The sequence below is a fragment of the Echiichthys vipera genome (genome assembly GCF_963691815.1).
Source record: "Echiichthys vipera genome assembly, chromosome: 19".
Taxonomy (NCBI): domain Eukaryota; kingdom Metazoa; phylum Chordata; class Actinopteri; order Perciformes; family Trachinidae; genus Echiichthys; species Echiichthys vipera.
Genome location: NC_139844.1, coordinates 888,332 through 914,028, shown reverse-complemented (window position 1 = coordinate 914,028; position 25,697 = coordinate 888,332). Strand labels below are relative to the sequence as shown.

The 25,697-nt window shown below is 43.0% G+C and overlaps 2 protein-coding genes across 2 annotated transcripts in view; both read left to right on the top strand.

Moving 5' to 3' along the window:
* Positions 1-4,094, top strand: part of mdn1 (midasin AAA ATPase 1) — a 125,875-nt gene extending 121,781 nt beyond the window's left edge. The window contains exons 97-98 of the mRNA XM_083934452.1: positions 2,849-2,991; positions 3,074-4,094. Coding sequence (XP_083790578.1) covers positions 2,849-2,991; positions 3,074-3,259 — 329 coding nt within the window. The 3' untranslated portion in view covers positions 3,260-4,094. The remainder of the gene's footprint in view (positions 1-2,848; positions 2,992-3,073) is intronic.
* Positions 4,095-18,432: 14,338 nt separating this feature from the next.
* Positions 18,433-23,811, top strand: lyrm2 (LYR motif containing 2). Its single transcript, XM_083934275.1, has 3 exons — positions 18,433-18,524; positions 21,759-21,899; positions 23,202-23,811. Exons 1-3 carry the CDS (start codon positions 18,483-18,485, stop codon positions 23,280-23,282), a joined length of 264 nt encoding a protein of 87 aa, XP_083790401.1. The 5' UTR covers positions 18,433-18,482; the 3' UTR covers positions 23,283-23,811.
* Positions 23,812-25,697: the final 1,886 nt, after the last annotated feature.

Here is a 25,697-nt window from a genome sequence, read left to right as displayed (position 1 = left end):
GAAGAGCAGCGGGGAAAGAACACACCCCTGGTGGGGGGCGCCTGTGCTGATGGACCTGGTAGATGGGTGCCAGCTGGTTAACGCAGATTTTCAGGCTAGATGGGGACACTTGATCAGGTCCTGGAGCCTTCATGGTCTGCTGTCTCTGGAAGAGCCGTTGCAACTCCTCGATTTTAACTTCGGAGCCAAACCTTGCAGAACTGTTTAAGTTCAGTCAAATTCTGTGGTGAGCAGCGATGGACTGCACTCTTCAAGTCCATCCACAGATGTTCTGTAGGATTTAGGTCAGGGCTCTGACTAGGCCACTCAAGGACATTCACCTTCTTGTCCATTAGTCACTGTGTAGTTTTTCTGGCGGTGTTTTGGGTTTTTGTGTCTAACAGAGGGGCCGCAGGTTTTCCTCAAGAATTTGGGTGTACCTGGCAGCATCCATTTTCCCTTTAATCCTGACCAACTGCCCAGTCCCTGCTGAAGAGAAACAAGCCCACAACAGAATGCTGAATCCATGGTTCACTGTAGTCCTCTGTGTTTTGGGTGGTGTGCTGTGTTTGGTTTTTGCCAAACATAGCGCTTGGAGTTCAGCCAAAAAGTTTTCATCTCATCTGACCAATAGGTTTTTTACTAGACTCAGTGTGACATTTTTTCAGAAGAGGCTTCTTTCTTGCCACCCTGCCATACATGTAGAACTTGTGAAATTGTTGTCACATGCACAGATCGACCAACCTCTGCCATTAAGACTTGTAACTCCTTCAAGGTCATCATTGGCCTCTTGGTAGCTTACCTGATCAATCTTTTCCTGGCTCGGTCAACCAGTTGGGAGGGGAGGCCTGATCTAGGCAAGGTCTGACTGGAGCCATATTCCTTCCACTTCTGGACAATACTCTGAACGGTCCTAAGAGGGATAGTTAAAGCCTCTGAAATCTTTTTAGATCCTTCTCCTAACTTGCCTATCCACAACTTTACCCCGGAGCTCTTTTGAAAGCATCTTTCCAAACATGGTGAATTCTTTGTGTTACCATGCGCTGAGGCAATCAATAGACTTAAGAATGCTCTAATGGAACAAAACTGGGACAATGTATGTTCAGATAATGTAAATACTGCTTATGTAGCCTTTTTGAACTCATTCTTTACTCTATATAACAAACATTGTCCCCTAATTAGTAAAGTATCACTGACAGATTTTCTGGAAAACCATGGTTAACAAAGGGTATTCAAAAGGCATTTAAGAAAAGAACAAACTGTATAAAGAATTCCTTAAAAAAAGGACTGAAGAAGCAGAGAGAACCTACAAAACATATAAGAACATACTAACAAACATCATGAGAGCATGTAAAACAGATTATTATAGTGATATTTTGGAAAGAAGCAAAAATGACAAAAAATACATGGAGCATTTTGAACAAATTAATTAAAAGAGGAAATAAGGAGTCCCACTTCCCTTCTCACTTTGAAATAAATAATGGACTTTTGATCACCCAGCCAAACGAAATTGCGGATATACTTTGTTGTGGTAGAGATTTAAAGGCATTATTTGAAGCTGTAGAAAATTAATTGAAAATATTGAAGCATTGGTTTGACTCAAATAAATTAACTCTGAACTTAAAGAAAACTAAATTTATAATATTTGCAAATCATCCAATCAATGTGGAAACAAATTTAATCATAAATGATACAGAGATTGAACAAGTAAATTAAATTATGTTTTTAGGAATAATATTGCAAAATAAGCTAAGTTGGAAAAATCACAAATTATATCAAGGCAAAAGTTTGCAAATCATTAGCAGTCATTAGTTAGGTTAAAGAATATTTAAATGATCCAACATATGTATTGTATTGTTCCTTGGTGCTCCCTTACATGACCTATGGTCTGGAGGTGTGGGGAAACACATACCAAACTAACACAAAACCAATCAGTTTGATCCAAAAAAGGGCAATGCGACTTATGAATAAAGCTGGATATAGGGAACACACAAATACACTTTTCATCCGAAAAAAAGCCTTGAAATTCAAGGACTTGTTTACTTTCGAACGGCACAATTTATGTTTAAAATAAAGAATAATCTATTCCCAATTCTGATTCAGAACCTGTTTCAGGAAAGGGAAAGTACCTATCTGCTGAGAGGGCAAGATGTGCTAAAAAAGCCCATTGTTAGAACAAATGCAAATATGCATTGTATTTCTGTTTTTGGAGTGAACGTTTGGAATGATTTGGCCATAGATTTAAAAGACTGCAGAACATTAATTTACTTTAAAACTGTTCTCAAGAGGAACATTATTCAAACATATGTTGATTGTGTATGCTGATAGCAGCAATAAATTAATTATCAGACATTTTCTTTTTGACCTGTGTGTAGCAGCTACCTAAGTTTATGTATTTTAAAGGGTTGGCGTTATAAGCTTTAGCTTCTGCCTTTTCCCTTTTTTCAGACCTTATAAAAAAAATGTTTTTGTGTTTGTCATGAAATGTCTGAAAATAAACTGAACTGAACTGAACTGAACTGAACTGAATCGAATCCTCAAGGAACAGCTGATTTTATTCTGAAGTAAAAATCAAAGCTACCACAGGTGATGTCAGATGGAGGACAATTAACTTGTGTACTTGAGCAGATGTAACATGTAAATGGTATTTAGTTGTTTCCGAGAGATTCCAAACAATGCTAGGTTTTTTCAACTTAAGTGCTTCATAATACTATAATATTTGAACGATGCGGTGGACTGCTGGCTGGCCGGACGATATCTTTAAGAGGCAATATTGATATATGAAAGCAGACGATCTAAGGAATTCAGCGATGTCAGCAGCATGTTATCTTATTACCCTCCACTGTCCCTCTCTGAACTCCCTCCACAGAGACAGCCCAGCTGCTGGTCATCGTGTCTGACGGCAGGGGCTTGTTCCTGGAAGGGAAGGAGCGGGTGATGGCAGCGGTGGGAGCAGCACACAGCGCAAATGTGTTCATCATCTTCGTGGTGCTCGACAACCCCAACTCACGGGTGAGTGGAGAAGAATTTGACCCTTTTTACTTTCTAAATTTCCAGTCACAAAGTGTAACTAAACCCTGCCGCTGTACTGCAGGACTCCATCCTGGATATCAAGGTGCCCATATTCAAAGGTCCGGGAGAGCTGCCAGAGATCCGCTCATATATGGAGGAGTTCCCCTTTCCATTCTACGTCATCCTGCGAGATGTCAACGCTTTGCCTGAGACCTTGAGCGACGCACTCAGACAGTGGTTTGAACTTGTCACGGCAGCCGAACAGTAGGCGTAAGACTGAGAAGCCATCTTACACAGGAAGGGAGAAGAGGGCAGCAATCGACTGCACAACTCTGCTGCCAGCTACAGTTAAAAAAAAAAAAAAAAAGACAGATTTGACACTGTACATGTGCCTTTATTTTCTTATTTTTACTGTAGATTTTAGTAGCGCTTGATAGCAACCTTTCCTGTTTTGTCTTTATCAGGGGAATTTTTTTTGTTATGTGATGAGGATTGCTTTAACTTGCACGTCTGAGATGAAATGATTAAGAAAAGTGTGATTCCCTTTCATGTGAAACACCTCAGTGAAGAGTCAGTAAATACCTCTGTCCCCCTTGTACCATAGACCTGAACTCATGTTTGTATGGATGTTTTAGTCAGTGTTAAGGCCATCATTCATTCTCAATGTGAACACAGCAACAGGTGTACAGAGCTGACAGAGGGTTGTTGGATTGTGTTTTAACAGAACCTCAGTAGCATGTTGGTGTGGTCATGAGTGACATTCGAAGGAACTCAAACATGTGCCTTGGAGAGGAGAACAGTATTTCATCTCATGTCACACCTGAATCAGCTGTCGGGGTGATGGATCAGAGGCTGTCAAGATTTTTACAAATTTAGATCTCTACACTTTGAAGCACAGGAACTGCAGTTTCCAGTTCTGATGAACACCCCAGTATGAGCCACTTCTGTGGTTCTATGTAGTTCTTCCATCCATACTGTGCAGCTTCTGCTGAACGACATCTCCGAGCTCATCAGTCCCTTAGGAGTACTGCAGTTGTTGATAATATGTGCATTGAAATGTTTATAGTCACTTGTGTGTTTTGTAACGTGGACTGACATTTAAGCAGCAGTGGTCATATTTAAGAGGTTGTTTCTTCATTGCATCCATATTTTAATCCATGACATGAATGATCCTGATAATAAACTGTTTACAAGGTTGCTCTGTCTGTGCTCACCTTTTCAAAGCAAACATTTTTTCTTGACGAAAATCCCTCAACTACTGTGTGCTGAATGTCAACAGTTTTCATTCAGTTTTTAATTGAGGGCCGACAGATATGGGATTTTTCTGACCAATACTGATTTTAGAGGGCGAAATTCACACATTACCGATATGACAGCTGACATAGTAATAATAATAATAGATCCGTTTTATATAGCGCTTTTATCAGTACTCAAAGGCGCTTTACAGGAAATACACATTAAAAACAAAACAGTTAAACAGTAGTGCACCGATATGAGTCTGCAAAGGTACTGAGGGCTGCTTTCTTAAACAAAACAATATTAAAGAATATTTCTGTGGGCTTTAAAAAGCACACAGTTGGGGTGGCCAGTGGCTAGGTGGTTAGAGCAGTTGCCCCATGTAAAGAGGCTGAAGGTCCTGAAGGCAGCAGCCGAGGGTTTGACTCCGACCTGTGGCCTTTTGCTGCATGCCCCCCCCCTCTCTCACCCGATTCTGTCCTATATTATAAAGGTTTGACAACTGCCAAAAAAATAATCTTTAAAAGAAAGCACGCTGTCTATTATTGCTCTGGCTTATTGGGGCAACCTATGTTATCCTAAGGTTTAATATTCTACATACAAACGTACGTTTTTTGGTCATTTCTAGCTGCTGCATACTTTCAGCTACAAGAACCATTCAACTATCGAAATGAAAACCTTCACTATAATAGGGTTCAAATCTCCTCTAGCTTCCACTGCTTTCACTTCTCAGATATAATTTAGATATTCTTGTCTTCTTTCAGAAACTTAGTTTTTTAAATGTTCTTGGCTCAACCAAGAGATGCCTTCCTGCTCTCATTAACTCCAATGTTAAATGTGGTCAGCACGCACCATCAGAGAAAGAAAACTTCAGGATTTTAAAACTGTGATTTATCAGTCATTTTTTACTTTTTCCAGACAAACATATCTCCATGTTGACCAAACCCCCAAATGCTCAAAGTGAAGAAATTATAACAATTCAAGAGATAGTTTTTCTCTGAGAAGGAGTATGTGTCTCTGCATTTCAGTGCAGAGACTGTATGCTTCAGTTAGACCTATGTAGTGCAGGCCTTCTCCATGGCAACCGTTGATTGGGCAGGGCTCTGACATCTTTCCCTTAAAGTTTAATTCTGGCATAAAATCTTTCCATGGACTTTTTCGACACTTGTGTTTCAAAAGACTAACCAACTGGCCCCGGTGCCAGCTACTCTCGTAGTACAGTCCATTCAATTCGATTAGCAAATGCAATTAGTGGTATTAGTGGTTATAAAAGCCTTTTTAATGCCTTCACTGTACTGAGTTGCCGGTTCGAGTCCCTGTATGGACTAAGAATGGAGAGGTGCCAGTTCACCTCCTGGGCACTGTCGAGGTGCCGTTGAGCATCCAGCTTAATTATACTTTTGCACATATTCATCTTTTTAAATATCAATCATCATGAGCTATTTTTTGTTAAAGTTTTGCCAAGCCGTTTCATGAAAATCGCAAAAAAATGGCGCCACATTTACACATATACAACCATGGGAAATCGTTGTTTACCAGGCTCAAAACCACCCCTCTTTGGGGCCACGCTGATTCACAAAACTTTAATGTAGACAAATATAATTTAACATTTCCAGTGGATCTCTGATTGTCCCTTTGTATTTTTGCTTGAACTGTCTATTGTATCAGGCTGATGTAAACAATAAAGTCAGCATCTTCAGTAAAGCCTCCTGTCACTCACAGTAAAATAGGTTTTTCAATACAACTTCTGGATTTTGAGCCAAGAGAGTATTGTTGATGATGCCTAAGTGCCACCAATGCTACCACATCCTGCGTCTGGACAGATTTCTTAACTGTTAGTCTGTTACTGGGGGTGTCCAATCCTGCTCCTGCACGTTTTAGGTTTCTCTCTGCTGTAACACACCTGAGTATAATATATAACATATAACAAGCTTTAGCTAGTCGTAGCTTCAGCTGCTTGATAAAGAGCAGAGCATTAGACTCGTATGTTAAAGCAGGGACAAATCTAAAATATGCAGGACAGTCGCTCTCCAGGTGCGGGTTTGGACACCTTTGGTCTATCATGTACTACTACAGCTTTTTTCACTACTACTACTACTACTTTTGCCCTTTGCATTGGGATGTGCACCAAGTATCAGAACGGGTAAAAGTCAAGCCCACAGTTAAATTATCTTGCATAATTTTCTATTTCATATTATTATACATACAATGTATTACATTGTCAACCAATTCTAGAAATGAACAGAGAAAAGAAAGAATGAATTAAATTAAATAGAACTGTATATTCTGTATCAGTAAATTGCTGACTATTTATATCAATAATTGTATCTATCTTTATATATCACCTTTCAAAAAAAAAAATACATACAGATATGTTTGATAAGGAGATATCGTCAGACTGATATGGGTCGCACTCTAAAGCCCTTTTCGGACGGGATTAGTTTTAGTAAGGAACGGCTTGTTAACCACATGAAACTAATCCCGTCTGAATATGGCTTAATTCTGTTACATCACTATCATTCAACATGTACAGTAGGCTATATATTTCTGAAGCGTCAGCTCTACACTCCACAGTTCAGCCCATCCCTCAATATTGAGCATCAATTTGTTTCATCCATTATTATCTTTTCATTATGAAAACCATCAGAATTTTCTGTATGATATCTGGAGGGATCATCTAATATTCTTCCCAGGAATGGATCAAATGAAGTCATAGCAGGGATATCATAGGCTGAATTAAAAACATTAATGATGACAAGACTGAAGACTTTCAGGATCCCTGTTCTGCCAGTGTGAAAGAAATTCTCTGGAGTCCTCAGTCTTTCTCAAATCATATCTTTACTAAATACTGCATGCATACAGGAGAGGTCATACCAACAGCCGGGTCTCAACAATCTCTCCCTGTCTCCAAATTTCTTCAGCAGATATACAAGTCACATCAAAGCATCTTACAAACACAATGACATTAGAATAAACAAAAACACACTACCCCATGTTTATGACCCCAGTGGGTGTTATCAGTGTTTATGACCCCCCTTTTGTCACCATTTGCAAATCCCCATGTGACTCCTATCAACAATGCCCCCAGCACTCATTCTCAGCTTGACTGTTATGCTAATCAAGGATTTACAATCATAGATAAATAAGGTAGGTCAATCTTTGGTTATTTCTCACACCAGCCTCTCCTTTTGTGCTTGTGTTTGTCTCCCTCTGTCTGTTGTTCCCTGCATGTGTCTCCCTTCTTGGTGTTTTGTCTGTCTGGAGCTGGTAGGCGTGGTTCCACCCAGCTGTATCCAGTTCCACTGATGACCTACCATGCTGCATAAAAAGCCGGATGTGGGACACATTCAGCGCCAGACCGTTGTTGTGGTAACTTCTCGTCGGTTGGCTCCCGTACTTTGTATGTTTGATTCCTTGCGCTTATTTGTTTGTTTGTTAACGATTGTTTCTTCGTTATAGTTTCCCGAGATCCCGTTCCTGTCTACCCTTGACCGTCTCGTCACGTTTTTGTTTGGTCCCTTTCCCCTGTTTTTGGATTTCCGTTTTCTGTGTTATTAAATATTCGTTTAAAGCTTTCACTGTGTCCTTGTCTGCATTTGGGTCCAATTTATCGTGTTTATCCCCGCACCATTCATTACAGAACGGTCTGGCCATAACTTGGACCCCGCAGACATGGAAGTCGACCCTCCGGACTTTTGCGTTCGTCAAGCGAAACCACTTAGGGTATTCTGCTCGGTCAGCATTCACAGAAGCTGCAAGGAATCCTTTGGGGTCTAAACCAGCTGTCCACCTGTGTTTCTCGCAGTGACGTGCAGTGAGGGTTGGGGTTGGGGAGGCACTGACTCACAAGTCAGATTTACAAACATACAGTAGGATGCCAATAGGATAGGATGAGAGAAATGAGAGAATAGGAGCGAATAGGATGCTGAAAACCATTTTTAAACACCAGTGCAACTGTATATATATATATATATATATATATATATATATTTATATTGCAGTATATCTTACCTTTACTTGTAAATTACTTCTTGCTTTGACTGAAAGTCCAGCTTTGAAAAATTTCGTAGTTTAGAAATCAAATCCTCCATTTTCAGGGCGAGAAATGACAGCTTGTCGCTAAGCTCTACAGCGTCGCACAGCCCACTTCTTGTGTTTACTTTTTGCACACAGGTTAGAGTTCACCGTGACCTGCCTGGCTATTAGGATGCTCACTATCGCCGCCCTTCTTGAGGCAGAGGTACTGCCTGCCTCAAGGCAGCATTTTCCCTGTGGATTTATGTCACATCAGTAGGATGTAAATATTACACACATACATAAATACATTACTGAACACCATGGAAAAGAAGACGTATACTTATACTCAACCATCATACTGGAAACACACAGAAATGGGAACAAGCACGCGCCATTTGCACGGGCTAAATCCAGTTTGTGAGTGATTGCGCAATCTGGAGGGAGGCTCGGCTGTCCGTGCCTCACCTCCGAGACTCCGTTTATTTAAGCAGGAAATACAGAATCTTCTGCGATTTTTACTGTAAAAATGGTCAAAATACATTAAGAACCACACCAAAATCATAGTCCAGAGGACAAATATTAATACTTGTGTTATTTTAATATTTCGTTTCTTTTTCCTCTCATGATGACAGGGGAGGCACAGCCTCACCTGACTGCATGTCACTGGTTTCTCGCATAGAGAGACAGGTTGCTTCTTCCGCGAATGCTGAGTTACCCACTACCACTGTGAGTACCCTTCTGCTCCGTGAGCCTTATGTCCCTGCACCTGAGCTTTATAATGGGAAGTTGGGGGAGTGTAAGATTTTCTTATTTCATTGCTCACCCGTGTTTGGTCAGCAGTCCCTCACCTACGCTAGCGATAGCTCCAAGATAGCATATGTGCTAGGTTTGCTCACCGGTAGGGCCCGAGTCTGGGGAGCAGCTTTCTGGAACAACCCTCTCACACAACATGCTCCCTTTCAGCAATTTTCTTAGAGATCCTTTCCGTGTTCGACCACCTGGTCTTTAATTGTGATACTAGTAACCGGTTACTCGACCTGCGTCAGGGCTCCGCCTGTGTGGCGGATTATTCTGTTGATTTCTGTACCTTAGCAGCTGAATTAAGGTGGGATTATAGGGCTCTACAGAGCATATTTTTCAAGGGGTTGAAGAGGAGGTAAAGGACTGCTTAGTGGGGATATCTGAGACCAGTAACCTACAGGAGCTCATCGGCCTTGCTGTCAAGATTGACAACCATCTCCATGAAAGGCGCCTTGAGACTCGGTAACGCCAGGTCCACTCACTGTCCCTATCGACCCTGTTACTAGCTTTCCTGCTTACAACCGGGTAAACCAGTCTTCCGTTCCTGTCCAGGAAGAACCCATGCAGTTGGGCCGCAGCCGTCTGACTCCCGCCGAACTACAACTGCGTTTTCGAGAGAGACTTTGTATTTATTGTTCGAGCTTCTAGTCACCAGCTGGCTACCTGCCCACGTCTGTTAAACTCCCAGGCTCACCGGTCGCAAAGGGGGTTCTGGTGAGTTGATCTGTTGTTCCTACTATTCCCAGTAAGCACATAGGTAAATTACTAACATTGTCTGAGTTGGTTGGTACTAGTCAGTTCCCGACTGTTCCTCTAGTTACTCCGTTGGTGATTAATGGTCTCAGTGGTGAGGAGCTAGCTCAGATCTCTGCCGAGACGATTCCCATGACCCTGTCGCTTGCAGGTAATCATACTGAGACCATAGCCTTTCACATTATGCCGTCCGCTAATGCTCCCGTTGGTCTTGGTCTCCCCTGGCTTATCACTCACAACCCTGTTATTGACTGGGTAACAGGTAGGGTTGTGAGTGAAGAATAAGTACCCTCTGCCATTGATTAATTCCGCGTTTGAACCGTTGCATGGTGCCACTGTCTTCTCCAAACTAGATCTCCGTAACGCTTACCATCTAGTTAGAATTAAGGAGGGGGACAAGTGGAAGACCACTTTCAATGCCCCTCTTGGCCACTTTGAGTATCTGGTAATGCCCTTTGGCTTAACTAATGCCCCAGCTGTCTTCCAGGCATTAGTGAATGACTTTCTCCGTGATATGTTGAACCGCTCTTTGTTCGTTTACCTGGATGACATTTAGATTTTTTCTAGGGACTTGTCAGAGCACGTTAATCATGTCCGCCAGGTTCTCCAGCGCCTACAGGAGAATCGGTTGTACATCAAGGCAGAGAAATGTCAATTCCAGTTTCATCAGTGACTTTTCTGGGGTACATTGTGGAGAGCAGGCAGGTAAAGGCCAATCCAGCTAAAATTAAAGCTGTGACAGAGTGGCCGACGCCATCTTCCAGAAAGCAACTACAGCATTTTTTGGGTTTTGCTAACTTCTTCCGTCGGTAACTACAGTCAAGTAGTGTCTCCTATGCCTAAGCTAACCTCTCCCACTATTCCTTTTGTGTGGTCTTCTGCTGAAAGTGCTTTCCAGGCGCTGAAGAAGCGCTTCTTCCCCTGTGTTGGTTCAGCCCGATCCTTCTTGTCAGTTCATTGTGGAGGTAGACGCCTCAGATCTGGGAGTGGGTGCGGTTCTGTCACAACGTATGGCTACAGACAAGGTTCATCCGTGCGCGTTCTTTTCCAAGAAGCTGTACCCCACGGAGAGGATTATGACGTTGGGAACCCTGAGTTACTGGCGGTCAAATTAGCCTTGGAGGAGTGGTGACACTGGTTGGAGGGGGCAGAGACTCCGTTTGTGGTTTGGACTGATCACAAGAACCTGTCGTACATCCAGACGGCTAAGAGATTGAATTGCCGGTGGGCCCGGTGGTCATTGTTCTTCGGACGTTTCAATCTTCTTTGACTTACATTCCAGGAAGCAAGAATGTGAAACCGGATGCCCTTTCTCGCCAGTTCGGACCTGCTGAGGAGGAGGAGACCGGGTCGGACCACATCATTCCCGCATCTTGGACATTGTTTTAGACCGGGGTTCCCAGTTCACTTTCTGTGTCTTGAAAGCCGACAGACAGACAGACAGACAGACAGACACACACAGACAGACACACACACACACACACACACACACACCCACCTAGGGTCAAGGACGAGGGAACACTTGATCCAGGAACATTCCTCTGTCCCATACCCCTCCCAATCTACCAGGTATTGAAAGCCCCGGCCCCGCCTCCGCACATCCAGCAGATGACGGACAGTGAAGGCAGGGTGGTCATTGATGATCGGAGGGGTGGAGGCGGTTCAGTCGGAGGGGACAGAGGGCTGGTGAAAACAGGCTTCGAGGGAAACATGAAAGGACGGGTGTACCTTTAGGGTAGGCGGAAGCCTCAGCCTCACCACAGTGGGATTTATCCCCCACTCAATTTCATAAGGGCCGATGAACCAAGGTGCCAGTTTTCGGTGTGTGTCTCAGTGTCGGGTGAGGGCTGCCCAAATCTGGCGGGCACGCCGGAGATGACCCTGCACCGAGGGCACAGCAGAGTCCGCCTCCTGCGAGGGAAAAAGTGGGGGCTGGAAACCATTCGAAGCCATTAAGGGAGACATACCTGTGGCGGAGCAAACCAGGGTGGGAAGCTATCTTTGAGGCGTGTCCCCACTGGAGAACCGGGAACCTAGCAGGCTGAGGCACAAACAGACGGTTGGGTGGACAGCCTTCAGGATCTGGGTGGCCCTCTTGGGCCTCCTAGACCAACCTATCGTTCTCCCACCTGGCAGCTCCAACCACGAACGATGAGGGCAAGACGGTCTCCCCACCTGGCTCCCCCTCCGGGAGGGCAAACTGACAAGACAGGGCGTCTGGCTTGGAGTTCCTGGAGCCCTGCCGGTATGTTAGGCTGAAGTTGAAACAGCCCAGGAACAACGCTGCTCCCACCCCAGTGTCTAAAGCGTCAACCTCCACCACAAACTGAACAGCAGGGTCTATGTGAGAGAGCACAGGGGCAGAGGAGGAAAAACCTCTGTAGCTGCTTCCTGTTAGTAGGAGTGGGCCAGTCGGCCACTGCCTGGACCTTGGCAGGGTCAGCCCTGATCTGCCCCCTTTCCACCATGAAGTCAAGAAACTGCCCAGAAGACAAGTGAAATTCACATTTCACAGCCTTAACATATAGTCTATTCTCCAACAGCCTCTGAAGAACCAGACGGACCTGCTGGACATAGAGAAAATAAGAATGTCATCAAGGTAGACAAATACAAACTTATTTAACATATCACATAGGACATCATTAACAAGGGTCTGTAAAACAGCAGGTGCATTAGTTAGTTCGAAAGGCATGACACAATATTCAAAATGTCAGAAGGGTATTAAAGGCTGTCTTCCACTCGTCCCCCTCCCTGATACGTACCAGATGGTAAGCATTTCTAAGGTCCAGCTTAGTGAAGACGGTGCCCTCGTGAAGGGAGCTGAAGCCAGAGTCAATGAGTGATAAAGGGTACTTATTACGTATAGTAATGTCATTTAAGCCCCTGTAGTCAATACAGGGGCGAAGAGTCTTGTCCTTCTTATACACAAAGAAGAAGCCCGCCCCTACAGCACAGGAGGAGGGACGGCTAAGACCAGCTGCAAGGGAGTCTGTGATGTAAGTTTCCATGGCCTCCCTTTCTGGTTTGGAGAGGTTATAAAGCTTGCTGGATGGTAGGGGGCGCCAGGAAATAAATCTATGCCACAGTCATAGGGTCTGTGGGGTGGCAAGGATTGGGCACGGTCCTTATTAAAAACCTCCTGGAGGTTGTGATATTGAGCAGGGACAAGAGTGACGTCAACTGGTCTGGGTGGAGGTGGTGTAGAGGAGACTGTGGTAGGAATAGCAGAGTGAAGGCAGTGTAAGTGGCAAAAAAGGCTCCAGTTGGTGATGGCCAAGGTGGACCAGTCAATGTGGGGATTGTGCACCTTTAACAAAGGGAGACCTAACACAACAGGGGTAGTGGGTGAGGAAATGATAAAGAGTAAGATTCATGATGGTTACCAGAGAGAAGCAGTGACAGCGATGCAGTGCTGTGAGTTACTCGACCTAGTAGCTTCCCATCAAGAGCCACCACATTCTTATCTGTAGCTAAGGGCCCCGAGGGAAGGTTAAACTGGGAGATAAGGCATGAGTCAATAAAATTGTCATCGGCACCAGAGTCCACGAGTACTTCCACAGGAAAGGAAACCTGAAACCGAGACACAGTACCTTTAAGCGAGGTGGGGAGGAAGGGACGGAGGTGTGGCTCACCAGTGCCCCTCCTGTGGCTGATGAGCCTGCTCTTTTGGCAGGACTGGACACTGGGCGAGAAGGTGGCCAGCCTGGCCACAGTAAATGCAGAGGCCCAGGTGTTGTCGTTCAGTTGGAGAAAGCCTCATCCTACCGAGCTGCATTGGTTCCTCCCTGCTGGGGAGGGATGAGGCTGCCGAAGAAGAGCCACTGGAGACAGGTGGACCAGGAGGTAGAGGAGAAGGTGCAGGTGGCTGCGCAGACCAGGAACGAGGGGAGCTTAACCTGGCTGCTCTCTCCCTCGGTCTCTCACGGACGATGTTGTCCGTGATATTAGGACGTCTAGAAAAGAAGTTTCATCCCTAGCCGCTAGTTCATCCTTGAGCTCCTCCTTCAAACCCCTGACAGATACCCCCCTGTAGGGGCACACGAAGAAAAACATCAGCACTAGTAGGCAAGACTGCAGCAAAAACTCACTAATAGAGGAAGGTCAGCTGATGCATCTGTGGCTGCTGGTAATGCAACCACATAAAAGTCTACTGTATAGGGCTATTTTCATTATCATTATGTTATGTTGGTTTTTTTTTTGGCGGCACAGATGTCCAGGACTCGACCTGAATGCCTAGGTCTAACGACGCGCGCACACCGAAAAATACACTTAATTATTTACTTTATTATAGTCTACTTATCAAGCATTCACCAGGGCTTCTTATCACTCTAGTGCCTTTTAATCACACTAATAGTGTGAAAGCCTCAGACTTTGCAACAAACTTCTGTCTTCTAAAACACTTTGGTTACCAGCTGTGCACGTTGGCACAAGATCTGGTTAAGCAGTATAGGCCCTGCTCGCTCGTTGTCTGTCCAGCAAAACACTGTACAAATAAAACCAGAAGATTGAAACATCAACATATTTTTCTGTATATATTGTTTTTATTTGGGGGACTTTGCAACAAACATCTGGAAACCAGCTGCTCATGTTCGTGCAGGATGGTTAAGAAGTACATGCACTATTTGCTCCTTGTCAGTGAAACCACCATTAACGTTAACTATTGTAAAGTGTGTAAGATAACACATCAGATGACATTAGTGGGTAACTGCAGTTTGTTTAGTCCACGTCAGCTCTGATGTTGTTTAACGTTAGCAGGTTGTGTAGAATACACTAAATTTGTCAGACAAAGTGAAATTAATTTCAGAATTATCTTCTCCCGTACATATTCTGTTTCAAACCACCATAAATGTTATCTTCTGCAGTTTTGCAACTTTCAGTGTTACTGTCTCATCGATTTAAGTTCTATTTCATTGGTCTATTTGGTTTATAATTCTTGTTGGGAAATCACCTTGACACCGTAAGTGAGGGTATGTGTGTGGTAGAAGACCTCCCTTCATTCATGGTTATTGTGTGTCGGTGCATAATGAAGTGGCATGTAACCTGGAGTTGAGCTGTGTATGGGGCACAGGAGCTGCAGATAAAGCTGGAAGTATTCCCTGCTCAAGTCTGTTATACCTTGGAACCCTAGATTGCCACATTATTATTAGTACCTACTAATGGGTAGGCCCATAGCAAAAGCCTGCAGTGAGACGGAGCCGAAGCTAATTAGCAGCAAGATGCCTCCCTTTTTTGAAGAAGACTACCACAAACTTCTCCAGAAGATTGCAGTACTGGAAACTAAAATCCGCAGGTTAGAAGTGGATGTGGAAGTGAATGGACAATGTGATACAACCATGGCCCCAAAACAGTAGACAAGAAAATGATAACACAGGGCTAGTTAGCACTACGAAGAAACAGGAGGACTGTGTACAAGGTAATAAATCCACAAGTTATCATTGGAACTCTCTTGGTGCCAAGCCTAAGAGTAAATCATCTCCCTGGGGAATCCCCGGGAGACTAACAGGCAGAGCCCAGCACATCAAGATTTGTGATGCAACCGGCTGGCCTGCTTTACCATCCCAGCATAGTGCCTCATCAACCCCTGCTCCTAGCAGGACAAAGCCCCAGACAGATGCCAAAGGGAGGCATAACAACAAACCTCCCAAACAACAATTATTGATCTGCTCAACACAGTCTGCTGTCTGAACATTGAAGTGTCCATCAGTGGGCCTCTGCCGCCTGTTGGAAAGGAGCAGAGAAATTCCCAAGACGAGACGAGACGTGTATCATCTCCATAGCAACAACTCTGTACTTCCGTTCTGACCTCCGAATTTTCAGGCTTTTTGTGTTTCTATAGAGATGAAACAGAGAAAATGCCTTTTAATTCCCTGATTTACTGCTTTGTTCTTGATTACTGCACTCGCTCTCCTTATTCATTGTATTGCACACATTGTATGTATCTCTCTCTCTCTCTCGCTCGCTCGCTATCGCTCTCTCTCGCTCTCTCACACACACACACACACTCGTTGAGCCTCCGTTCATAACGGCCTTTTCAACCAGCTGACAGCTTGTCAGTGACTTGACCAGTGGACTTTGCTGAGACTTGATTGGCTGTTGAAACAGGTGATGTGTGTCACGTTCTAAAGCCAGCTGCTGGAGATTTGACAAGTTGTATCTCTGGCGACCACATCAGCCTTTCACAACGAGACGGGTCAGTTCACACCGCTGCAACTCTCACCTGTGATGTTCAAAAACAGTTGCGTTGTGAATCTTTAGTCTGAACTTTAGAAATGAACAAGTGGAAATATGGACAAGGGCACAGCTGTGTAAAAATTCACCTCCCACCGGAGCTCTTCAGCCTCCGCTCCACCCCAGTGCCGAACATGCTGAAGCTAACGTTAGCACAGACAATGCTAAACATGCTGCAGCTGACGTTAGCACAGACAACGCTCCGTGCTTAAGTCAAATATATATATATATCAAAATCCATTTAAATTGATAAATGTTGCTACTTGTGTAGAATATTGATATACGATTAATTAATTACAAAGCCTCTTATTAATCAGATTATTTTTTTTAATTGTGTCCCGCCACTAATATACAGTATATATATATATATATATATATATATATATATATATATATATATTGTAACATGCTTCTTCATTTTAGTTGGAAAATGGTCATGACATATTCAAATCTCACTTAATGCTGCCACTCATATCAAACACACTCACAAATAAACCTAGACACAGACACACACACACACACACACACACACACACACACACACACACACACACACACACACACAAAGAATGTTGCCCATAACCTAGTGGTGTCAAAGTAATGTTTGTGAGGTGAAACATGACTCAAACCATACTTATCCCTCTTTCTGCTAGGATCATGGCTGTGCCCGGCCTGCTTCTCCTACCGCTCTTAGGACCAGACTCAATGTAGACTTGGCTAGAGTGGAAAGTCTGGAGCGAGAGAAGAAGAATGACATGGCCAGAGAAAAAAGGGCAAAGACCACAGTGAAGAGTCTTTTGAGGGATTTGAGGGAAGGAACCTGAGTATTGAAGAGCTGAAAGAGAAGCTTGAATTCTACTCAGGTAAGAGAAAATTAGAACTTTATGTTATTCTTACTCTCTTTATTAAACTCCTTAGCTATTATCTGATGGGGCTTAGTTTTTGCTCTTAACATTTCAGATCTTCAGATAGACCTCATGGTAAAGCAGGGCGATGAGTACATAAAGGACTACAGAGAGTTTGCGCTCACACTCCATCCAAAGGAATACAAATACCTCAGAGAGACTCTGCATTTTCCCCTCCCACATCCACAGACATCACAAAGGTACGCTTAATGTTGTCCAATTTAATTTTGGGAAATTACTGTTGTGAACACGTTAAATAGCTTCGTCTCAATTTTTTGTACAGGTGGCTGATTTTGGTGGATGCCAAGCCTGGCCTGAATAAGATGCCAGGAAGACCAGGCTAAATATAGATGTGTTTCACTTGTGTTGGGTGCCATGCCCATCAAAAAACATGTGCAATATACCATCATGATGTTTTTTTATTGTATTATCTGTGCACATGAAAAGGACAGTTTAAAGTCATGATATTGGTCCCCAGAGGCTGCAGCCTACTGTATTTTACGGCTAACAATATGAAAAATCCTGGTGGTTTTGTCAGACAACATTTCAGGATGCTCTGAGATACAGCATCCTATCTGCTATATGAATTACATATTGCACAATGTAAACATTTCCATTGTTATTTGTTCAGTCTATTGAAGAGAATAATTTGACATGTATTAATAAGAGAGAAATATGTAATTTTAACTATCATCAGATCGTGTTTAACATGAAAATGATCTCCTTAAAACAAGATTTTTATTTTGTCATTGTGGCAGCAATAGGTTGCCGAGCCACACATAAACTTTTACCTTTGAACCACTCCTCATCCTCTTTTCTGCCCTCTCATATCGGTCCTCCAGGTTGATCATATATTTGTATTTTATATACTATATACTTCACATATTGTGTGTGTGTGTGTGTATATATATATATAGCTTAATTATATATTGCTTTAGCAATTATCAAAATTGCTGACTTTACTGTCCCTATGTTTCTGCTTCTCTATCATATTTGCAAAATACCTATCATAGCATACATCTCTCAGGGTGAAACAACCAATGCGTCCTGTATCATACCTACATGTATGGCCTTTACATCAAAAAATGTGTAAAAATCAGTTTGGTATTCAGTGAGGTATGATTAATTAACTGAGTTAATTTCACCTACCAAACAGATTACGTCGACCGGTCCAAGATGGCGGCCCTACTGCTCGTCAGCGCCTGTAGGCAGTAGCGGTCGATGTGGCGTCCACTCTTTATTATGACTTTATAGGAAACAGCCTTAGTCCTTGGTAACTTCCTGTCAGCTGATGCCATCCACATTCACTGCAATAGGAAATAAACTAGGACTGTTTTGGAATGTTTATGTTTACATCATTGAAAAGGTCCATACAGGCTGTTCCCATAGACATAATAAAAAGTCGACTCTTTATTATGTCTATGGCTGTTCCTGCAGGTGTTCTCCGCTCCACCAGAGGGAGACAAACAGTAAAGCAGCCGGTAGTGAACTACAGTCTACGGTAAAAACATCCGCCTGCGAGGCTGCAGTTGTGCTGTTCAGCTGTGAGAGATGACTTCAAGGTTACCGTCTGCAGCGCTTTCTTTAAAGCAGGTAAATACACACAGCAGGGGTGAGACCGTGTCTCTGTAACAGCCTGACTGGCTGTCGGACTAAAGCAGCTCTGCGGGTGTCTCGCTTGTGTTAGCTTGTAGGCTAACCTACATCTGTACAGCACGGCTAGCTTCTCTCGATGACAGTTGGTTCATCTTAAATCATTTTGACAGTTTCAGGGCTGTGCATATTTTACACGTTAAACGAATCTTTGGCAGGCCAGTGAGTGGGAGAAGGATAGGGAATCGCCGCGAGATATTCACTGCTGTCAAGTGAGCCGTCATTCGCTTCTCAGTAAAAAAAAGTTACATAAATACAGGTTTATGACATGCATATATTGAGTACAACAACGATGTAAATGAGAAAATGAATGAAAAATTATATTATAAATAAATAAATTAACAAACAAATGAATGAATTAAAACGAGAGAAAAAAGGAGAAAAACAAATCAGAAACAAGGAGTTGAATGAATGAATTAGAAGTGATGCTTTGAAACCATGAAGAAAAGTAGTCGACCTAAACTGGTGTGAGAGATTGTTCCAATCCGATGGAGCTTTGAATTGAAATGCACAATGACCAGATTCTTTAAATATTCTAGGAGTGCAGAAAAACATATGATCAGTATGTCTTAGGTTATAGTGTGTGCTATAAGGAATTAGAAGTTGTTTTAAGTATGAAGGCAAATTAAAGTGAATGCATTTAAAAATAAACAACAACCAATGAAAGAATCTTCTGGCTTTTTGGGCTCAACCAATTCAGAGATTCGTAAAGAGTACAGTGATGTGTGTTGTCATGCTTAAAGTGCAATTACTCCCCCGCAGGAACACAAGCAGCTCTTCAATGTAATTTTGCGACCCAGAGCTGAACAAACGCTCTCGTTCTGCTGCGGTTGAGTTGGTTGAACCGAGTTGAACTTATCGCCACTGAGTTTCCATAGAACTATATTGATTTTCAATCAAGATTCCAGCGTGGCAGCAGACAATTTGAGTGAGGGTGCCGCCTCAAAATTTATAATGCAGAAAAAACCCTGATTCTTCTTGCAGTCTCTTCCACAGTTCAGTAACTGTAGTGGGTTTTTTAGACATTACTTTGATGCCAATGATTTTCCAGAGATTCTCTATGGGGTTTAGATCCGGACTCTGGGCTGGACATTTCATTGTTTCAATATTCTTAGCTTCAAGGAACTGTTTAGCCTGTTTTGTAGTGTGACAGGGGGCATTTTCTTGCATGAAAATTGAAGCTGATTGGGAGACAATTGCAGTGAAGGTATTGCATGTTGGTGAAGGAGGCTCACATAAACATTTGCATTCACCCTGCCATGTAGCTGTACAAGAGGCCCAACTCCTGCCCAAACCATGACACTTCTCACCACTGAAGTCACTCTGGAGCAGTTATTCTCTGTCTACACAACATGCTCCTCCTAATATCAAAGCTTGCAAGCATGTTCTAATAGAGACCCAACATTCAAGTATGAACCTGAAAATATGCATCATGAGACTTTTTAATAAAAAAGGATCTGGGTACCACCAATTACAGTGCCTATAGAAAGCCATGATACCCATTGGAAATAGTTTTTTGTTTTACAGCCTGAAATGATAATACATAAAAAAATCATATTTTTCCACTGTGATTTGCAATACAACATTCAAGTGAAATTTTTTTTTCCAAAATGTCTGTAAATTAATAAAAAATGAAAAACTAGAATATCAGTACTGAAAAAGTGATAAGTCCCTTTAGAATAACAATTCTAAACATATACTCAGGTATAACCAATCACCTTCCAGATTACACACAAAGTTAATTGGCCTCTACCTGACTTCAACCGTGGTGGTTTTGATTATTTCAGAATAAAATCAGCTGTTCCTTGAGGATTCCACTCCTAGTAATGCATGGTAACACAAATAATTCACAATGGTTGAAAAGATGCTTTCAAAAGAGCTCCAGGATAAAGTTGTGGATAGGCACAAGTTAGGAGAAGGATCTAAAAAGATTTCAAAGGCTTTATCTATCCCTCTGAGGACCAATCAGACTATTGTCCAGAAGTGGAAGGCATATGGATCCACCCAGACCTGGCCTAGATCAGGCCGCCCCTCCATACTGGATTACAGAGCAAGGAAAAAATTGATCAGGGAAGCTACCAAAAGCCCATGGGGACCTTGAAGGAGTTCCAAGTCTTAATGGCAGAGGTTGGTCGATCTGTGCATGTGACAACAATTTCACAAGTTCTACATGGATGGCAGGGTGGCAAGAAAGAAGCCTCTTCTGAAAAAATGTCACACTGAGTCTTGTAAGAAAACATACTGAAGATTCCGATGCCATGTGACAAAAGGTTATATGGTCAGATGAGACCAAAATTGAACATTTTGGGCTGAACTCCATGAGCTATGTTTGGCAGAAACCAAACACAGCACACCACCCAAAACACACCATCCCTACAGTGAAGCATGTTGGTCAGGATTGAAGGGAAAATTGATGCTGCCGAATCCACCCAAATTCTTGAGGAAAACCTGCAGCCCTCTGTTAGACACTTTAAAATGGGCAGGTGGTTCACCTTCCAGCATGACAACCACCCAAAACACACCACCATAAGAACAACACAGTGGCTAAAGGACAGGAAGGTGAATGTCATAGAGTCGCCTAGTCAGAGCCCTGACCTAAATCCTACAGAACATCTGTAGATGGACTTGAAGAGTGCAGTCCATCACCACTCACCACAGAATTTGACTGAACTCCAACAGTTCTGCAGGAAGAATGGGGAAATATTCACTTGAATGTTAAGGCATAATGTGTAAATCACGCTGGCAAAATATATTTATGTGTTATCATTTCAGGCTGTAAAACTAAACAAGTGACTATTTCAAAAGGGTGTCAGAACTTTCTATAGGCACTGTATGCAACCACCAGTGTTTGTGTTTTAAAGTTTTTTTTTATGTGTTGTAGAGAAACAAATACTACAGATATATTTTGCACTGAAGTTCTTAATAAAGTGGTTATATTCTGGTTAATCTCACTCACTTAAGCCAGCCTTCAGGCCTGCTTTGCCAGGACTTCTTTATCAAACAACCCCAGGCAGCTGCAGAGCTGCGATCTGCTGCCTAAGTGGAGATTGAGTTGAGGGTAGTTGTAATTTTGGAACTAGAAAATATGAATATTCTTGTCATGATCAGGCTTTATTGGAGTCATCAGTCACTTATTTGAGTTTATAACTGTCCGTCCTGCTGACTCTTCAACAGTTTTTGCAGAGACAGAAAGTTTTGGGGATTTACAGAAATATGATGAGGACCATACGGAAAGTACCGAATGAGGCAGACAGAAAGTATCTCCGTCACTGGGCAAGAGACGAGTTCAAGAGGAATAAGAACGCCACAGACCAGGTAAAGAAATTAGATCAATGTGTTTGTCTTCCTAATACACAGCCCTCAGGATCTCTGAAAGAAAAAGCTTGGACATGTTTACCACTGGGTTACAACACCTTTCCTTTTAACAACACTCGATAAGTGTTTGGGAACTGAGGACACTAATTGTTGAGAAGTTGTAGGATAATTCTTTCCCATTCTTGCTTGATGTACGACTTCAGTTGCTCAACAGTCCAGGGTCCCTGTTGTTGTATTTTGTTCTTCATAAGCAGGTCTGGGCCAGTCCAGTACCTGCATTCTTTTACTACAAAGCCACGTTGTTGGAACCCGTGCAGGATGTGTCCTGGCATTGTCTTCCTGAAAAAACAGGGTTGTCCCTAAAAAAAGATGTTGCTTGGATGGAAGCATATGTTGCTCCAAAACCTGTATGTACCTTTCAGCATTAATGGGGCCTTCACAGATGTGAAAGTTACCCATGATGCCATGGGCACAAACACACCCCCATACCATCACAGATGCTGGCTTTTGAACTTTGCTCTGATAACGATCTGGATGGTCCTTTTCCTCTTTGGCCCGGCGGACACAACGTCCATGATTTCCAAAAACAATTGGAAATGTGGACTTATCGAACCACATGTGGTTTTACACTAACCTGTGTATATATGCTGTCAAGAGCAGGCCTAACCTGTCTGACCGGATTTTTAGAAAAAAATAGTTTTTTAGAGGCGAGTTCTCTGTTTGCATGTAAACGAAGGGCACAAACGCAGGGAAATGTCTGTGTTTTTAAAAATAACCGCGCACTTGTAAACAGGGCCTGAGCCTTTCGGGGATGCTCCTTCAATAACCAATTATGACACTCACCTGTTTCCAATTAACCAGTTCACCTGTGGAACGTTCCAAACCGATGTTTGGAGCATTCTCAACAAGAAGGGGAAAGTATTCCACCTACAAAGCTTCAATAATTAGTGTCCTCTGTTCTCAAACACTTACTGAGTGTTGTTAAAAGGAAAAGGGATGTAACGCTATGGTAAACATGTCCCAGCTTTTTTGGAATGTGTTTCAGGCATCAAATTCAAAATAAGTGAATATTTGCAAAAGTACAATAAAGTTTATCAGTTTGAACATTAAATATCTTGTCTTTGTAGTGTATTCAATTAAATATAGGATGAAAAGGGTTTGCAAATCATTGTATTCTGGTTTTATTTACGTTTACACAACGTCCCAACTAATTTTGTGTATGTAATATGAGTCGAGACATTATTTTCCCAGCATCCTCTGCTCTGTCCCATCCTGCTGTTTTTCCTCTCAATATTCATTCAGGATGCCATCCGCATGATGATCACACAAGCTAACAACCATATGGAGGAGCTGCAGAGGTCTCTGGCGTTATCCGGGAGTTGAATCCTGTGAGCTGCAGAGGACTACACGTTGGACTGGTGACAGGAAGTCACATCTAGACTGGTTTGCTGCAGAGACTCTGTATCCTGGACAGGTGAAACCTCTGGTCAGGGATGTGTCATTGTAAGTGGGCAATGCAGAATGTCCTAAAACTGGTCTTTGGCTGGGTGTCTTCTTTTAAGGATGGATTAATGGAATTGATCTAAAGGCCTCATCTGGAAAAAACTCCTGTGCTGCTGTTCAGTGTACAGTGGTGAATAAATGGAAACACGTGTATTGTATGTATTAAATAAGAACTTTTGAAACCACAGACAGATTCAGAATGATCATTTTTATAAAAAATCTGTTTAATGTGATCATCATACAGAGTGCATTATTCACATCTACAGTTAATCATGAAAAACTAGCCAACTGGATTAATGGAATTGATCTAAAGGCCTCATCTGGAAAAAACTCCTGTGCTGCTGTTCAGTGTACAGTGGTGAATAAATGGAAACACGTGTATTGTATGTATTAAATAAGAACTTTTGAAACCACAGACAGATTCAGAATGATCATTTTTATAAAAAATCTGTTTAATGTGATCATCATACAGAGTGCATTATTCACATCTACAGTTATCCATGAAAAACTAGCCAACTAGTGTGAGCAGACAGTCAATACATCAATTATACACAAGACAGTAATACCGGAACAGCTTTCTTTATGCAACATGATACAAATAATCTTTTACATCAGGAAGACTACTTCTAAGGGTCAGGACATATCACCCGGGGGTGCACCTAATGATAATTTTTTACTATTGATCAATCGTTTGGTCTGTAAAAGTTCAGAAAACAGTGAAACATTTCCAAATGGAGAAAAGTAGCAGATCCTCACTGGAGGAACTGCAATCAGACATCATGGTGTTTTTGTTTTTTTAAAACAGACAAACAGTTACTTCATTTTCTTTCGATCGACTGATTGATCACCTAACTGTTGTAGCTTGAGTGTCTACTGCAGCAGAGATCCTTGGCTGGTTCAGCCACAAACAGGTAGGATGGACAGATGCAGACATTTACAAAAAGCTGGTCTGCACAGTGTTGCATCACCTCCACCACCTGATTGTAAACAATTAAATTCAATTAAATGTTATTTAAAGTGCCAAATCATAACAAAAGTTATCTCAGGGGGGCTTCCGGTTCCTGTTCAGAGGGGATGGCCGCTTAGTTAGAGAGCTCTCGACTAGAGTTAATAAAACTGCCCCAAAGTGATTAATTTATTTAGTGAACTGCACGAAAAGAAGGGTAAAGGGGCACAGATGACGTCTAAAAAGTACAAGAAGGGAAAAAAAACACCTATCGAACAACTTGCAGACCGCGAGGAGCAGCTAACAGAGGAAGCTAACGTTAGCTCCCCCGGGGCTAGCCGCGGGGCTTCACCTGCTCCCAGCTATGATGGCGCTGATACGGAGGAAGAGGAGGAACCGGTTAACCTGGTGACGATCCTGAAAGTGCTAAGAGGCGTTGGGAATGAGGTGAAAGAATTTCGAAAGGACACAAAAATACAACTACAAGACATCAGAGGTGAGCTGGACAAAACAAACGCGAGGCTCAACGAGGTGGAAGACAGGGTCGCCGGGCATGAAGATAAGCTCCAAAACACAGATGAGATACTGGCTGAGATGATAACATCACAGGAAAAACTTCAGATGAAGCTGACAGCGATGGAGGCCTACTCGAGAAGGGAGACACTCAGACTGTACGGAGTCCCGGAGGGAGCGGAGTCGGGGTCACAATCTATGAGCCAGTTCGTGGAGAAGCTACTCCGAGAGAATTTAAACATCCCCCCGCTAACAGCACTACAGATCCAGAGGGCGCACAGAGCGTTAGCTCCCCTCCCACCAAGCGGCTCCCAGCCCAGATCGATCCTGGTAAAGTTTCTGTGCTTCACTGTTAAAGAAGAAGTGCTCAGGCTGGCCTGGGAGAAGAAAGGCTTCACATGGAACAACAACAAGATAAACCTCGATCACGACTACCCCCCGGAGATCATGGCCATGAGGAAGGAATACACGGAGACGCGGAGGATCCTGAAGGAGAAGAACCTGCGGTTCCGGACCCTCTACCCAGCCCGCCTTAAAGTGTTCTTCGAGGAAGGAGTGAAAATCTACAACTCGGTGGAGGAGGCGACGGCGGACCTGGCGAGCCGGGGGCTTCCGGTGAGAGTGATTAAGCCACCGACGACCCCCAGAGAGAAACTACAGAGATGGGCTTCGTGGCGGGGGGCGGGGGACCGGCGCCCGCGGCAGAACCGAGGAGCTGCAGGATACAAGGAGAGACTGCAAGTATTTAGGCGAGATGAGAGTTAATGTTAAGACATGATTGTGATTTGGACGTCATGGTAAGAACTTAATTAATGTCGAGCCAATGTGGGTGGGGA

What these genes read in the sequence shown, in the direction of transcription:
- lyrm2 (XM_083934275.1), top strand. Translation starts at nt 18,483, where the DNA reads ATGACTTCAAGGTTACCGTCTGCAGCGCTTTCTTTAAAGCAG. An exon ending in CAGCGCTTTCTTTAAAGCAG is followed by an intron (nt 18,525 to 21,758) that starts GTAAATACACAC and finishes ACTCTTCAACAG; the next exon opens with TTTTTGCAGAGACAGAAAGT. An exon ending in ATAAGAACGCCACAGACCAG is followed by an intron (nt 21,900 to 23,201) that starts GTAAAGAAATTA and finishes ATATTCATTCAG; the next exon opens with GATGCCATCCGCATGATGAT.